This window comes from Carettochelys insculpta, chromosome 5 (genome assembly GCF_033958435.1).
Source record: "Carettochelys insculpta isolate YL-2023 chromosome 5, ASM3395843v1, whole genome shotgun sequence".
NCBI classification, from domain to species: domain Eukaryota; kingdom Metazoa; phylum Chordata; order Testudines; family Carettochelyidae; genus Carettochelys; species Carettochelys insculpta.
Window position 1 is genome coordinate 103,155,656 of NC_134141.1, and position 16,988 is coordinate 103,172,643.

The 16,988-nt window shown below is 39.9% G+C and overlaps 1 protein-coding gene across 1 annotated transcript in view; it reads left to right on the plus strand.

Moving 5' to 3' along the window:
• The first annotated feature begins 439 nt into the window (after positions 1-439).
• Positions 440-16,988, plus strand: part of FYB1 (FYN binding protein 1) — a 66,868-nt gene continuing 50,319 nt past the window's right edge. Inside the window, exon 1 of the mRNA XM_074994310.1 lies at positions 440-1,601. Coding sequence (XP_074850411.1) covers positions 467-1,601 — 1,135 coding nt within the window. The 5' untranslated portion in view covers positions 440-466. The remainder of the gene's footprint in view (positions 1,602-16,988) is intronic.

A 16,988-nucleotide genomic window follows, 5' to 3' on the forward strand; every position in this document is an offset into this window, starting at 1 on the left:
CAAAATAGTTAGCAAAATAACACTATCTTATTATCCGGGTCCCAAACCTGCTTAGTTTGACTAATGAGCCTAAATTTTAATAAGGGATATTATTTACAAAACTAAAGTGGGTTTATTTATATGTTGTCACTTCCAGGTTCTGTAAATAAAAAGAAAAGAAGAACAGGAATTACAGTAACAAAGCAGTAGCTATAAAACCAGTCTGCAGAAACATATCTGAACTGAAAACTCTGAAAAATTGTTTAACCATGGCAAAGATATAACAAAACGCTCAACTTCTGTAGCCATACAGGAAGATATGTTACAATATCTCCCCAACCAATCAGTAGTGCTGCAAGCCTCAGACCAGGAAACTCTTTAAAATACAGTATATGTGAACATTGTGACTAAGACTTCTCACTTGCTGTTCTTTCTTTTTTTCTGTTGTTTCTGGCTGTAGAATGGCAAGACAGATGTGAAGTCCCTCATGGCGAAATTTAACAATGTTAACCACCCGTCGGAGGACACTTCGGTTAGCAATCAACCCTTCAAAGTCGCAGGACAGCCTTCTGCTTCAGGACTACAGGCAAGGAAAGCTGCACTAGAGAAATTTACAAGCCAAAGCAATGCCAGTTCTACTTCAGGTCCCAGTACCTTGCCCAAGGCTGCATCTCCTAAACTGGCATTTGGACCAAAACCTTCTATTGAAGATAAAACAGAAAAGGATCCAAAACCTCCCTTTCTGAAACATCCTGTGGCACACAAATTTGGACCTTCCGTTCATGCAGCTAACAGAGAAGCTGACAGGAAAGCAGGGTTTCCTAAATATCTGGGTCCTAAACCATCTGAACTGCCAAAAGAAGAACCCAAGCCCATGTTTCCAAAAGCTCCTGGAAACAAATTCCTCAGCTCGGCTGCCCAGGAAAATGACATAAAGCCGCCAGGACCTAAGCTGAATTTTAATTCTGCACCACAAGACAGTGAGCCAAAACCACCATTCTCCAAAGTAGCAGGGGTTAAAGAAAAGTTCATTGCTTCAGCGCAAGAAAAAGACCCCAAGCCCCCTTTCCCTAAGCCACCCGTGGGGCTAAAACCTTCTGTAAACCCTGACGCTTCCCACCACGAAGATGGTTCCAACAGACATGCATTTCTGCCTAAGGGATCTTCTGGCTCTCAAGGCCCCAGACAAAAATTACAGTCATTTAAATTAGCAAAGGATGCCGCAGAAAATAATAGTAATGGCACCAATTCGCCAGCTGGTCATTTTCCTGCTGTGACTCTGAAATCTGTTGGTAATCGGAGCACTCCAGGACAGATCCCAAAAAATGCTGAGGAAAAGACTGAAGATAATAGGTCAGGGGTTGCCAAGAATATTTACCTTAGTAAAATTAATCAGGAAGATTCTAGCTCAGCTCCTCCTAAATTCCCCAAGCCAACTGCCAAGTTTGCTGCAGGAAGACCGTCCAGTGGCTTGCCTGAGAAAGAAGAGGGAAACAAGAATTCTGCGACCCCCAAACGCAAAGCATTACCTCCATTATTTACATTGGGCCAGCCTCCCCAAAAGCCCAACCAACCTCCAAGTGTGGACCTGGAAAGATTCCGAAAAAACAATGCAAGAGACAGTGAGTCCCTTTTTTGCTTTATTTATTGGTTGATTTACTACTTATTTCATTTTGTGTGAAATTTCCCACAGTGTTCAGGGACAGTGCATCATCCAACCCCCGCTTAAGGCCTTTCATTTTGCAAGTGTTGTCCCCAGCACAGGGCAGAACCTACTGAAAGCAAGAGAAAAACAGGTTGTAAAATAAAAGTCATTTAACTCTTCCAACAATTACCCAGTGGAGAGGGAACACCTTCTTTAAAAAGTGTATTTGTAGCTGGAAAACTGCTTAGACGTGGCTATAACTTGAATCAAATATTCCAAGTTCTTCGTCAATAAGGCTTTTATTTTCTGTTTTCTGAAAGTGTGGGGTTCATGTCTAATGTCATTTTTCAGCAAGCAATTTCCTGGGTGGAAATGGGTAGCTACATGTGTGTGTTAGAGCCTGTGGTTTGTGCATTATAAATGCCCAAAAGGTTTGTGCGGTCATTCAGTGAGTCTGAAACAGCCTTTTTGAAATGCACCTATAAAAATGGCTGTAAGCGAAACCTCAGACGCAAGTGTTCTCTAAATTTGGAGTGTTTGAAATTCAGATCCAAATCAGAATCATGACTGCGCAAACAGCTCCTCGGCCAGAGCATCTGCTAGTGTAAATTGTTGCATCACTACTGGCTTCAGTAGAGTTATACTGATTTACATCAATGAAGGATGTTTTTATTATAAAGAGGTAAGACGCTCTGAACTTGGTGGGGGTTGTAAATCTCAATTTGAAGTTTGTGGTTTATGACTACCTCAGATATAGAGGGAGGCAGCTTTATACATAGGGCCTCTGCAAATGTACATGCATTATTCGTGAGTACCTTACCTGTGTCTGTCTGAAATACAAAGCTAAGTGCATGCAATTGTCTTATGCAAAATAAGCAATGTTGGCTCTGAGAGAGAGCCCATTTGTTAAATAAAAAATAGTCAAATTCTCTCTCTCTCTTTTTGGTTCCTTATTTTGTTTTTTATTTAACAAATGTTTGTATAGCCTTGTTCTGTGCAAATGGACTAATTATTGAGGGATGTGCATAAAACCAAGCTGGAAACTCATCAAATGCTAAAAAATTAACAAGTGTTTGCATCTGAGGCCCCCTTTGAGCTTGAGGCCAAGGCCAACTGGCCCTCTGGGCCCCTCCTCTGATTGGCCCTGGCTGGATTTTCTCAGACTCTTTGGAAAATGTGTTGATGAACATGTAAGGCCAAAACATTAGCACCTATATATGTAACAAATCACTTCTAAGCAATTTTAAATGGCTCATTCACATGGGCTTTCTTTGAACTAACCTAAGCATCTCAGTGTTGCCAATGCTCACAATTTATTGCAAACCTTGGTTTGGGTTTTTTAAAGCCAGAATTCCTGGCATCAAGTGATATGGGAGAATTTCAGCTTTCTTTTATAAAACAAAATTTAAAAAGAATCTCTCATCCTCATGACTGAGGTTTTCCAGCTTCTCTCTTTTACCAAGTATATGCTGAGGGTTTAGAAGATAAATTTAAAAACCCCAAATATATTATTTTTCATTCAATCTCATGCTTTTTCCAGGCTGGTTTCATGATTTTTGAATGATTGTTAGTAATATGAGAGCAACAAGAAGTCTTGTGGCACCTTATAGACTAACAGATCTGTTAGTCTATAAGGTGCCACAAGACTTCTTGTTGTTCTCGAAGCTACAGACTAACACAGCTACCTCTCTGATGTTAGTAAGATGGGAACTGCAACCCCTTGGGTTAAGTCACAGTGACAAATAATTACAAGAATACTTATAATTTCTCTAGCATTGTTTGGCTGAAGACTTCAGCCATTTCACAAACACTTAAGGCTCCATGTGAGGTGGTTAAGCTGTGTGAGTGTAAATCACTTTTTGCACTAACAGTTTGTACTGGGGCAGCTGCACCAATCTAGTTGTGCTGGTGCAAAAAGGCCAGTAGTAGACATTGTCTACAAGGACCATTGCCTTTGTTAATTTTGTATGTAGAACAATGCATGCTTTTTTGTTATTTGTTGTTCCTTATTGCTGAATGGACAAACTTGATCTTATGTCCAGAGGAAGACTCCATAGAGAAAAGAATTCCAAGAGGTGAGGTAGGTCTCACGGATTATAACAGTAATGCTCTGAGCACAAAATATGGGTGCAACTATTCAGCTACTAAGTCCTTTGGTGCTGAGTTAGTGGCTGGACTCAGCTAATTAAAGTATACAATCTTAGCAGCAGCTACATTTTGGTTTTTCTGTAACTGTATTTGTGATATGTTTTCATGAATTCATTACATGGGCCAAATTCTCATCTGGAGTAAATCAGGGTAGCTGCACTGACTTCAATAGAACTATGTAACTGTATAGGATATGAAGATCTGGACTACTGTTTTTAGAGTAGTGTCACACAACTTGATGGTGTAGAAGTAGACAGAACACAATTTATGTCAGTGACATCATAAACTGTGCACTCTCAGTAATAAATCAAAAACAGCAGTTCTGCTAACCAGTGTTTAAAAACATTACTACTCACACCACAAAGAGATCGAGGTTTTTTTAAAAAATAATACCTTAAGGGGGTTCATTATATTTGTTTCTGTTTTCTGAGTTGTTGGGGTATTCTAAGGTCATGATTTCCTCTGCAACCACTGGGGCTAGAAACTTAATTTGTAACAAATAAAATGGTCTCTGATCCTACACTTGGCTACACACGGTTGCAAAAGTTCAGCCATGAACAGAACACTCAGGGCCTTCACTTATAGACCCTTCGGTGAAGAGTCCATGAGACTGTACTAGCACTGTCAAGTGCCTCAAACATGCCATAATCATAATAGTAATAGAAAATTTATTGAAGCAAAAGCATTGGCTTCCAAAAGTTACCACTAATACCTATGCTGGTTGTTCAAAGTACCTTGTACTTGAGGATGGAAGGGTGGTTTCTTTGGTAGCTTAAAAGTATTGTTTTGCTCTGGGAAAACCAGGAAGTTAAACAGTTTTCTAAAAACTATTTGTCATTCAAGAATGAATGTTCAGCTAGGAAGATGCTACTAACTCAGCAAGGAGTTCACTCTTCCCGTTACCTTGGTCCTAATTCTGACCTAAAGAATAACAGCTAGGTCCTACCGTATTTACTTCTGGGTTCTGAGTAAGCAGAGAACGAGCAAACTTATTTCACTTTGGGGTTCCATGCAGGCAAGCCATTGTGGTAGTATTTGCTAATGTCATTCCCAGTTAGAATGAAACAGAGTGCTGTCTATTATTGGTTCAGTCCTAAGTTACAGACACTTCAATGGCTTTCCAGAATCAGTTGATGGTAGTAAAAGCAACAGTAATTAGTAAGAGCCCAAAAGTGTGCAAGGACGTGACAGAAGCAAGTAAAAACACATTCCTTGCTCCAAAAAATTGACAGCTGAAGTCTTTGACCCTGCCACTGGTTGCACAGAGGAAGTCTTGCACCCATAACACCATGTGGGTGCAGATGTCGAGCCATGTGAAATCCTAAATATCTCAAAGACCCTCCTTTTCTCCACCCTGTGAATGAAGAGCATTTGTTCTTTTGAATGTTTGAATGTCAGTTGCAGAGCTAAAAGAAAATGGGTATGAATCAGTTCAGAGGGAAGATGTTTAAGGTACCTCTCCTATTTAAATGACTTCACGGAGATGACACTTTCTGAAGCAAATCGTATGAGAAGAAAAGAGGGTAAAGGAAATGTTACAAAAGTTGTTTTAACCAGTGTGTGGGAAAAGGTTACTAAAAAGTGGCAATGATAACAATGAGCATTTTTGGTACCAACTCAATCAATATTGAGACTCATTGTGCTAGGAGCTGTACAAACACACAGCAAGAGACAGTCCCTGCACTGAGGAACTTACAGGTAACGGTATCTTTATACTTCAGCCTGGAGGTGAGATTCCCAGCTCCAGTGGAGAGATGTGTGTGAGTTCTCCTTGACTAACAAAATGAAAGCAGGCATGTGGTTTTAGCAGCCAGCCAAGAACAATGCCCCTGACGTCCAGGGTGCTAACCTGAGCTGTTGTCCATGCTGTTATAGCCATACTGCTTTTTTAGCACGCTCACCTAAGCTTTAAATTATCCCCTTCCGCTGCTGTGTGGATGTACTCGAAATAGATATTGCAAAGAGTGGAGGGTGTGGAAGGCACCCAGAGGTGAAGTTCTTTGCCCAAGGTCACAGATTATCTTAATTGATTGACAGATTGCTAATTAATCAAATAAGGTGAAACTACCTGATGCACAGTATATTGGTACAAAGGAAATGGCATTCTGATTGAAGTGCAAGACATAAAAAGTGACTATCAAAGTTGTAAGGTTTTGTTAATTTAGAATAGGTCACTATTAAAATAACAATTTTGTAGAAAAATAGAATATACTAAAGTAGGTCAAATGTCTTCAAACTGGTACGTGAATATTTTATGCATAAAAGTTAAGTACCTGTTATTCTTTGAGCACGTCATTATTTCTGAGTATTCGGATAACTATTAGGTAGTCAGGAAAATGTGAATCAATTTCACAAACGGAATTCAATGGAATAAATATACTCATGTGCATGTATGTTTGCAGAATGACAACCTAAGGGATTATTGCGGGGACTTGTCTTTGCTTGGTTGGTAGGTTTAGTTTTTGTTACTTCACTGCTAGAATGGGAAAAGATACAGATATGACAGCATAGTACTACAGTATATGCACAACAAAAATTTAAGGTAAGAAAAATAAGTGTAACTTAAGGTGGACAAATCAGTTTATAAAGCAATTCAAGCTCAAAGGGGGAAAAAAAAAACCATGCTTTGTACCAGAGACTCAGCTGCACCATTGTTTTGTTTTTAGTGTCTAATGGAAGAGACCACATTTGTCATGCAGCATGCCGCAAAGTCTTGTTTGGCTGAAATGGTTCTCAGACCAAGAGCGCTATAGCAACAAGTGTCACAGAATGCCTCAATCCTGACTACTTTGTCATTTCAGATAGAGACAATATCTGGCCATAAATTTAAAAATATTAATGAACAATATATGACTGAGGGGGCCATCCTTCAGAGGCAGCATTTTGAGCCTAAGTGATCTAAGGTCTTTTCCACCTCTGGATTCAATGATTTTATGTTCATTTGTAAATCTAAAGTGTGGAAGTAAAAAATCAAGACTTTGGTTGACATTTTTGCCCCCCAGATGCACTAATAAGTATAATATTTGTCCACGTGACTACATATGTAGCACAGTTATTTCATTCAGCTGAAAACACAAAAGAGCCGTGTCTACACGTGCACGCTACTTCGAAGTAGCGGCACTAACTTCGAAATAGCGCCCGTCACGGCTACACGCGTCGGGCGCTATTTCGAATTTAACTTCGACGTTAGGCGGTGAGACGTCGAAGTCACTATCCTCATCAGGAGATGGGGATAGCGCCCTACTTCGACCTTCAACGTCGAAGTAGGGACCGTGTAGTCATTGCGTGTCCCACAACTTCGAAATAGTGGGGTCCGCCATGGCGGCCATCAGCTGAGGGGTTGAGAGACGCTCTCTCTCCAGCCCCTGCGGGGCTCTATGGTCACCGTGGGCAGCAGCCCTTAGCTCAGGGCTTCTGGCTGCTGCTGCTGCAGCTGGGGATCCATGCTGCAGGCACAGGGTCTGCAACCAGTTGTCGGCTCTGTGGATCTTGTGTTGTTTAGTGCAACTGTGTCTGGGAGGGGCCCTTTAAGGGAGCGGCTTGCTGTTGAGTCCGCCCTGTGACCCTGTCTGCAGCTGTGCCTGGCACCCTTATTTCGATGTGTGCTACTTTGGCGTGTACACGTTCCCTCGCAGCGCCTATTTCGATGTGGTGCTGCGCAACGTCGAAGTTGAACATCGACGTTGCCAGCCCTGGAGGATGTGTAGACGTTATTCATCGAAATAGCCTATTTCGATGTTGCTACATCGAAATAAGCTACTTTGATGTAGGCTTCACGTGTAGACGTAGCCAAGCAGTCCAGTAGCACTTTAAAGACTAACAAAAGAATATATTAGATGATGAGCTTTCATGGGACAGACCCACTTCTTCAGATCAGTTATTTTTGATTTAAAGTAGTTTAATTGAGAGAAGAATTTGTCCATGGGTTATTATGATATGACTCCTAGTACAGAGCAAGTTGTAAGCATTATTAGTGAATGTAAAAACTCAAAGGCTTCTGCTTCCAAATGTGTATTGGATTATAACATTTTGTATCACCAAGGATCAGGAGAATCAGATTTTAAAGCTCCTGGCAAAAGATAACTCATTTCAGCGCCCTGCTATAAAATTACTATGAAAACAACCATAATGTAAAGTATGGTTGGGGATGTTGTGTGTGGTGCAATGGAAAGCTATAGTCTCTTAAGCAATTAAAGTAGAAAGGTTATAGACTTGTTCCCACATGCTGTGCCATCACTTTCTGAGAAAATCAGTTTCAGTCCATGTGAAGTTTTCAGTATTACTTGCATAGAAGAGCGGACTGGTCATCTGAAAGTGCCTGAAATCATGAGACTGGAAGTTTGCCTGAGTTGGAATTTGGGTGAAGGGTTACAAACTGGAGCCTCCCTAAGCATGATTCTATTGCCATATAAAAGCACCACAACTTTAATGTAACTGGTGGTTAAAATGGAAGTGATGAGGCCTCTGCTGTCATGATAAATTTGGTGCAGAATCAAATCCTGGGAGAACTAGTTCGGGACATCTCTGATACCAGCACTATGGTATTCACGCAAGTGCGTTTAGATTCATTTATGATAGAGGAATCCAGGAAAAACTGGTGTAGAGAAAGGATTTATGTGCAAAGGCCTCCTAATTCTTGCAATAGAAGACAAACTCTGAATGCATTTGAGAGAGAGAACTGGGCTAATAATTCTAGCAATTCTGAGCCAGATTCTCAGTGGACATAAATTGTTGCTTATTCTACTGAATTCACCAGAGCTACACAGACTGATAATCTGGCCCCAAATTGTTATCCGACAGCACAGGGTCAGACAAATATTTATGTTGCAGACCAACTGAAGGGCTGCTATTCTCCAAACCTTTTCTGCTTTTTGTTCATCCCAGAGTGGGAACACAATTCACACTGATGATAGATCACATAGCTAAAACAGCCGTGTGCTTTCAATCTGAGAGATCTTTTATTATTTTAGATTAAAGAAGAAAGTAGCCTTGAGAGAGGACAACATGTGTCTTTGTTTAATATTATTGATGAAGTCCTGGCCCCACTGAAGTAAATCAGAGGTTTGCCATGTGCTTCATGGGACCCAGGATTTTATCCTGTGCATCTGCCCTGTCTGACCATTGCCTTTTTAATCATGGAGATTGCTGAGATGTTTGAAGACTGATGGCCAGCTAATTCTTCCCGTCATAAGCTGGTAAAGCTCCACTGAAAGCAGAAGGTTGATTCCAGTTTATACCAGTTAAGGATCTGTCTTGCAGTGTGTGGTAAGCAAAATCATTACAGCTCTGAGATAGGGTTACCATATAAAAAAAGAGGACCCTCCTGAGATGGGGTGTAGTATCTGAATTAGTATCCGCCTATTCATGTTGTATTCATGTTATTGTATATATAGTATATCAATACAGCATGAGATGATAGATACTGATACAGGTACACTCCCTCTCATAGATGTCTTTTGAAAGGTCGAATATGGTAACCCTCTTAGAGATAGAAACATTCCAGTTAGACAGGGAGATTAGGAAGCCAGGCAGGAGAGTGACATATTTTAAAAGGAATAAATCTAATTAATTGTACACAAAGAAAATCTACTGGAAGACAGTAAATTCCAGTAGTTGCCATCAGAAGATTGTGTAACATACCATATGCCACAATTGTAAATATTAAGAGGAAGCAGAAACACCACAAAGATTGCTACAATGCAAAAATGTTGCAAAGCTGTATTTATACATATTGCAATCTAATCTGAGAGAAAAAAAGATGCATAAAACTGCTGAAAGGCACTCCTCAACTGCTGTACTCTGTCTATTGACAATTCACACTAGCTAATAGTCTTCCAAGAAATATCTCCATATTCTAGTTTTGTCTTTACTATTGACTAAATGGGATGTTCTTTCCCTTCCAGACAAGTAGGTCATTAAGAAACAAAACACAAGATATGGGTTAAATATAAACCCTAAATGATTACAATGACATTGAAATAGGAGGCTACAATTTCTGTGTGGGTGTTAGGACTCAATTCTGCAGTCCTGATTACGGAAACTTACAATACATCAATTTAATTTTTCCTGAATTAGGATTTTAGGGTTAGACCCAGTAGAAACAGGGTAAATCTATCTGTCAGTGCTCTTCAGCAAAGCTGAATAAATATTATAAAATAAAAATATTACAAAGACCTATTTGAATTGTTAAATAAAAGTGAATGGATGGGTTGAAATGATGGCATTTAGCATATGTTTTGCTGAATCAGACCATATGTACACTAACAAATGGGACTATAAGAGTAGATCAGCACAGGCTATAAATATGGAATGGGATTAAATTTACATGAGGGACAGTATTGAATACATTAGTCAGAATGTGGATGTAGCAATGAAATTATAAGAACTGTATGATTTAATTCTGAAAGGTCAGTAAGGATTCACAAGATATTAAGTAAGGTTTTAGACAAAAAACTACAGTAAAACCAAAGGGACTGAGCCAGTGTCCTGGTATAAATTATGCTTACTAAAAGGGATGGTTTTAATTTTGGTTTGAAAATTGTACTTATTTCCTTGGAACTTTTGGCCTGGGCCCATGCAAAATAATCTTAATTACACAGTTAGACATTTGCTGCTGAAAATCTAAATCTGCCACCAGCGACATAACTACTGCACTATTGGTGCCTGTCCACAAGAAAATAATGTGAACATGATTCATATTAGTACAATTTCAAGCCAGTTGATAAAGCTCGTGAGGAATTTTGTGCATTTGTCAGATATGCTCCGGTTTTAAACTCTAAGTACATCTTTCTCTGACTATGTCTTTGGTAACCAGTTACAGCAATAGCCTGTGCTGTGAAACCCAAACCTCACATACTCTGTCTGAGACAACACTATTTCTTCTTTTATTTTCCAGCAATAGAAAAATACTGCAGACACAAAACTTTGCTTAAGCAAGAAGTTGGCTGTTACAGTAAACTCTTTTATATCTGGCATTCTATCATCTGGAATTCTCAGATAACTGGCATTTTAACCATAAGTAAATTTTAGTTACATTTTCCATAAGTACAGTGTAGTGAAAGTAAATACAAATAAATACAGCAAATGGAGTATAAGTTCATGGGGTACAATACTACTGTTGTTGATACATAAAGTGTGCTGAGTACTTTTTTGTTTGTTTCTTAATATCTAATTGTGTTTTTCTTTAGTGTTATGCATTGCTAGGTATACCTCTTTATTATCCAGAATATTTGAATATCTGGCAACCTCCTGGACCCAGGGCTGCTGGACATGAAAGAGTTTACTGTAGCACATGATACCAATGTGTGTCTTGCACTGTAATGGCCTAATTTCACCTGGCTTCAAATATGCATCCAATTCTGTGTTCACAAATGTTCAGCTTGCAGGCTTTGTTCATACAAACACACAATTGTGAAAATATATCATGTCTAATATAATCTTAAATTCCAAAGAACGTCACATAAAAAGAATCAGGGGAGTTAATCTCTATTAATCTGTCATCCTTAATCCAAATATAATAGGCAGTCCTGCATAATAGGGACACTTCATCTTTCAAGTAATTCCAAGCAATCCCATGGCGGTCTTTAAATATCAGGACAGAGACCTTGCACGGGCCTCGGAATTCATTGGGGAGCCAGTTCAGAGAGTGGATCTCTTGTTCGATGGATCCTCATTGATCTATATTGATAAGGAGACAGGCTGCTGCATTTTGTGGAAGTTGGTGTTTTTTCAGGGTGTCTAGTTTCATTCTTAAACATGAACTGCAGTGACCCAAGCTGGAGATTATAAACACAAGCATCAGTGTGGTCTGCTGAGTATTAAATAACTTATGCTACAAGCCTCTAGTGAGGGGCAAATGTAAGTGAAAGCATTATGCTGTCAGAACTATTAGGCCATTCAGTAGCATTAAGATGTGCAAAAGAATCCAAAGGTTGCTGAGCAACTCAGCAATCTGAGTATAGATGTCTTTGCTAGAGAAGGCAATTGCTTTTATGTTTTTCTTCCTACCTGCGGCATCTCAGTCTTGCCTAGTTTTAGCTTAGGCCTGTTGATCTGCATGCTGGTCTGAGACCAACTAAGCAACGAGAAACAGGGTGACAAAACGGCTTACATTTATAAAGCTGGGAGTGGTCTGTGCACTGCTGCCACTTCAGCCTGGTGTTGTCTTACTAGGTCTCTTGATGGTTCCACGTCGATGGTGAATACTGTTCAGTCTGAGGCTATGTCTACACTAGAGCATAAAGTCAATTTTAAGGGAGTTAGGTTGATTTTATAATGTACCTGTGTTTACTACAAATATCATTAGGTTGATGTGAAGAGGTCCTAAGGGCGACTTTTCCATTCCAGCTTTTTCATAAGGAGTAACACAAAATTCAAATTTACAAGGGCTGCTTAATGCTAGTGTAGACATAGTGTTATTTAATTTTATTGGCCTTCAGAAGTATCCCACATTGCCCCTAGTGTGTCTGTTCTGACCATCACTTTCATCTCCACTGTTTTCCAGGTGAGCAGGAAGTAGGAAACAGGAAACAGGAATCAGCCCGGGGTCTCCAGCTCGACCCTACCCCCACCACACAGCTGCCAGGTCAAAATAAAATGAATAAAAATAACACTCTCAAAATGAAGCATTTCAACGATACCAAAAACCAGCTTTTCAATAGCTCCAGATTGAAGCCTTTCAGATTTCTATTTCTGCATTTTACATTTCTTGGCACTGGCCTGCTAGCTTTGCAATGGTACATGCTGGGGCAGGCTGTAGAAAAGTGGCACGAAAATGCATTTCACAGCCTGTTTTCAATGGGAACGGGGAGTGAGGGCAGTGCACTCTGGGATGATTACATCAGACGCCCACAACCACTTCTGGTGCAATTTTTTCCCAGTAGACACTGACACAGAAACCCAGAATGGAATGGTGGTGCAGGAACTGTGGAATATGTACCCACAATGCCCTGCTGACACAGTCAAACTTAGCAAAGTTGATGGGGACACACGATGTCGACTTTCTAGGCATGTATGGACACTCATCATTGACGTTATAAAATCTAGTGGCATAAAATCTACTTTAATAAATCCAACTTTATTTCCTAGCGTAGAGAGAAAGGAACTATCATTTTAAGACCTTTCTATTCATCAAGGCTGCGGTATTGCTGGTCCATGGTATCAAATGCCACAGCAAGGCAGGAGGGGGCAATCTGATTAGACATCTCTCATAGCCAGATGGTCTTTCACCAGAGCAAGAAATGCTAACTTTGTGCTATACTCTGTCCTGACACTTCACGCAACATGTCCATCACAAGGGCCATTCACAGGAAGTGGGCAGAGACTGTTTTGCAAACTGCTTAACTGTCAAATTCAGGCAGTAGTTTGCAAGGTCTCTAACATCGAGCCACAGCTGCCTTAATACTGCTTGTCCTACTGTATGTTTTAAGGTTGGTGACAGATCACTCTTCTCAATCTTCATTAGTATGGGGCCCAGATATAGTTTCCCAAGATTTTAGCCCCAATTGCTGTTCACAAGTCCATGATTTCTTCTGAGAGACTCCAAATATTCACTATTAGTATTATTGTTATTATTATTATTTGTTATTTACAAGGGGGCCCATAAGTGTTTTCAGAGTTTGTCAGACACATAATGCTCTTTGTTTTATTTTTACTGAGTGTCCAGCTCAGGGGCATAAACTACAAAAAAAAAAAAAAAAGCAAAAAAATCACTTTTACACTTCTTAATATCTGCATGCTTATCTGGATGCCAAAGAGCTCAGTCCTGCAACTAGACACTGAATAACTAAATCCAGTGCTGGTTTTGTATTTAAAAAAAAAAGGGAGGGAGGTGAGCCAGTACTCAGACAGCTCCCTGTGCCCCCTCCCCAAGCCAATCCCATGGCTGGGGCTGCCGAGTTGCCGGTACTCACTACTGTCAAGTACTGGCTTATAAAAAGGATTGACATGAAAAAATACTCATATGCCAAAGGTGATGAGGTTTTTCTGAACATATCAGATTCTAATTGTAGATTTAGGTGTTGAATTTAAGCACTTAAGTTTGAACGCATTGAACTTAAACACTGTGTCACTGTTACCATAGTTTAAAAACAGGAATGCGGGTTAAAGGATATTTGTACAGAATTTTGAAAATTAAGGTATTGAGTAGGAGCTAAGTATTTTAATAATAGTGTGTTAGATAGTGTCATGTGTGAGGTTCTGTTTAAAAACTAAAGGTCTGTTTCCCCAGGCTGCCATTTTTTGTGATCCTTACATGGCACAAAGTCAACTTTCAGCAGCTGAAGATTTGTCATGGAGAGTTTCTCTTGGTAAAAAAGCAGGCAGAGGCAGAGGCAGCTCCAACACCTACCTCATACGGACCTTTCTGCACAGAAAGATTTTTTTTAAAACTTATGAACATACAAGAACTGATGCCATCACACAACCTTTTTTTTTCAAATTGCACTTTATTAGACAATCCCATTGTCTGCAATGATTAGCATCTTTGTGCATCTGCCATAACAGCATATACAATAGCAATGATAGCAGTGTGGTACTTAGCAAAAAGATTCCAGTTTCAGTGATGGTATGAACACAGCTGTTTGTTTTGAGCACTTTTAACACAGTATTAGAGGGAAACCAAGACTGGTCGGTTTGTTGCTAAAATAACATGCAAGATAGGGAAGCTGAGCTGAGAATGGGTTTTTTGCAAAACATGAATAAAGTAGGAAGTGGGTGATCCGCTGTAAGACGCAGTGTTGCAGCTTCTTTGTTTTACAGCCAGAGCTGCAAGCAAAGCCTTTTTTAAACTGAAACATCTCCCTGGGCTCTCAGCTAGAAAAGGGTCAATGCGACTACTTTTGCTTTTTTCAAAAGTTTCCTGCTGCAAATGAAAAAATCTCAAAAAAGGTGCAAAGTTTAATAGAGAATAATTTTAAAAATCTCTGAAAGTGTGCACAATTTTGAAACTGTATCTATTTAAAAATCTGGGAAAATATGCACAATTTTGAAACTGCATCTGTTTTGAAATGATTACTAAAGTCTACAAAATTAGAATCCATGAGATGGAATGTACTGTCTCTGGCAGAAAAACACAAACACCAGTGAAATGTGTTACTCTGTTGTTGAAAGAGAAGGAGCATGAATAGTTTGGAAATTCATGACAACTACCACTCATTTTCCCACCTGAATTTTTTTGCTACCTCATCAACAAGTTAGTGACAGTCCACTTCGGTGCATCTGTCTACCATCTTCTCTTGCTCTCATGACTGTAGTCTCCAGTTCTTTTTCTGGATTATACATTTGTGTGTACATCTGAGGTCATAAAAAAGGTTGACAGTGGTCCTAGTTGAGCATTTGTGTCTATGGAAGGATTAAAAGTGAGGCTGAAGAACTAGTAGATGAAGGAGACGTAACACTAGATGGATAGACCTGTTTGAATATTTTCATTTTTTTTTAAATTGTCATTTCAAAATGCAAGATCTTTTGACCAGCCATATAAATGGTTGAAAAATATGGAAACTGTTTTTTTGAGAAAATGTCATAAAAATTGTCCCCACCTTCTATAATGTAGAAATCAACCAATTCTGCTGTGAGTTGGTACCTCGGCTATGTCTACACTCTTATTTGCTAAACAAAAGTTTTGTTGCTCACGGGTACTTAACCCCTCTCCCCACACCACCTAGGAACAATAAAGCTTTGCCATGGCAGGTGCACATGTAAATGCTGTTTTGTCATCAATGCACTGAAGCACTGTCCTGCAAACCAAGAGAAACCCACTTGTTAGGGGCAGAAGTATTTTGTGAACTTAAGTGCTGAGAAAAAGCATTTACATAAGCCACCTTTTAGCAACAGGGCTGTGTCAACACAACCTTGTCCCTAAAAGCTGTGTAGTCATACTTGAAGGTGCCAGTCGTCTTCATTTGTCCTTTACGCTAATAAAAGGAGAGAACCAAGAAGGCTAACAGCATATAAGAGTGCATTAGAAGAAGCAGTTCTGACAGATCTAGAGAAGTTATTATTCCCTTCTATCAGCACTCGTGAGGCCTCATCTGGAGTTTTGTGTCCAGTTCTGCCCTCACCCCCCAGTATAGTAAGGCTGTGGGTGCTTTGGAGGAGGTCCAGTGAAGGGCAACAAAAATGATGAGAGGGCTGGCGCACATGTCCTATGAGGAGAGGCTGAGATATTTGTGCTGATTTAGTTTGAAGAGGAGACTGAGGGGCGATTTGCTAGCAGCTTTCAACTTCCTGAAAGGGGGCTCTAAAGAGGATGGAGAGAGGCTGTTCTCAGTAGTGACAAATGGCAGAACAAGGGGCAATAGTCTGAAGTTACAGAGGGAGAGATGTAGGTTGGATATTAGGAAAAATGATTTCACCAAGAGAGTGTTGAAGCACTGAAATGTGTTACCTAGAGAGGTGGTGGAACCTCCGTCTCTAAAGCTTTTTAAGTCCCAGCTTGACAAAGTCCTGGCTGGGATGATTTAGTTGGGATTGATCCTGCTTTAGGCCGGGGGCTGGACTAGCTGACCTTCTAAGGTCCCTTCCAATCTTCGAATTGTGTGATTTGGTACTGATTGTGAATGTTCCACATCTCACAAGATCAGGCCTTGAGTGAGGAAGGTCAAGAAAATGTTAAATTAGGATGTTGCTGGGGTTCTCCAATGGGATGTGTACAAAATGAAGGAACACTTTTTGGTAGAGCTGTAGGGAGGAGAGTAAGATATTGGAAATTAGTAAGTAAAATTATAACAAGATTAGTGCAACTAATATGGAAGCTTTGGAAATCAAGAAGTAGGGATAAAGTGCTGGCCTTGATTATTAGAGAGGCAAGGTGGTAAAGCAATATATTTTACCGGTCAACTTATTACTAGAGACAGAAGATGTTGAGCTACCCAGAGGTCATCTTGAGATCTGAGAAAGATACAAAGAGCATCACAGATAAATACAAGATAGAAATGGTAGTTTAGCATAAGTGGTTAGCACATAATAATCAGGACCATTCAAGATGAAGTAGCTTATTAACGCTCTTGTAGTCATAGAACAAAAAAGAGATTAGTGGGTTACAGATTGCTGTAATAAGCCATAAATCCAGTCTCTTTAGTCAGACTATGATTTTTCACATCTAGTAAAGTTATGAGTTTAAGCTCCCAGGCTCATCTTTTGGAAGCATGCAGGTTTCCTTTAAGGATGGGGACTGATAGGTCAGGTGCAGAGAGATTGCTCTGTGAAAGGTTTTCAC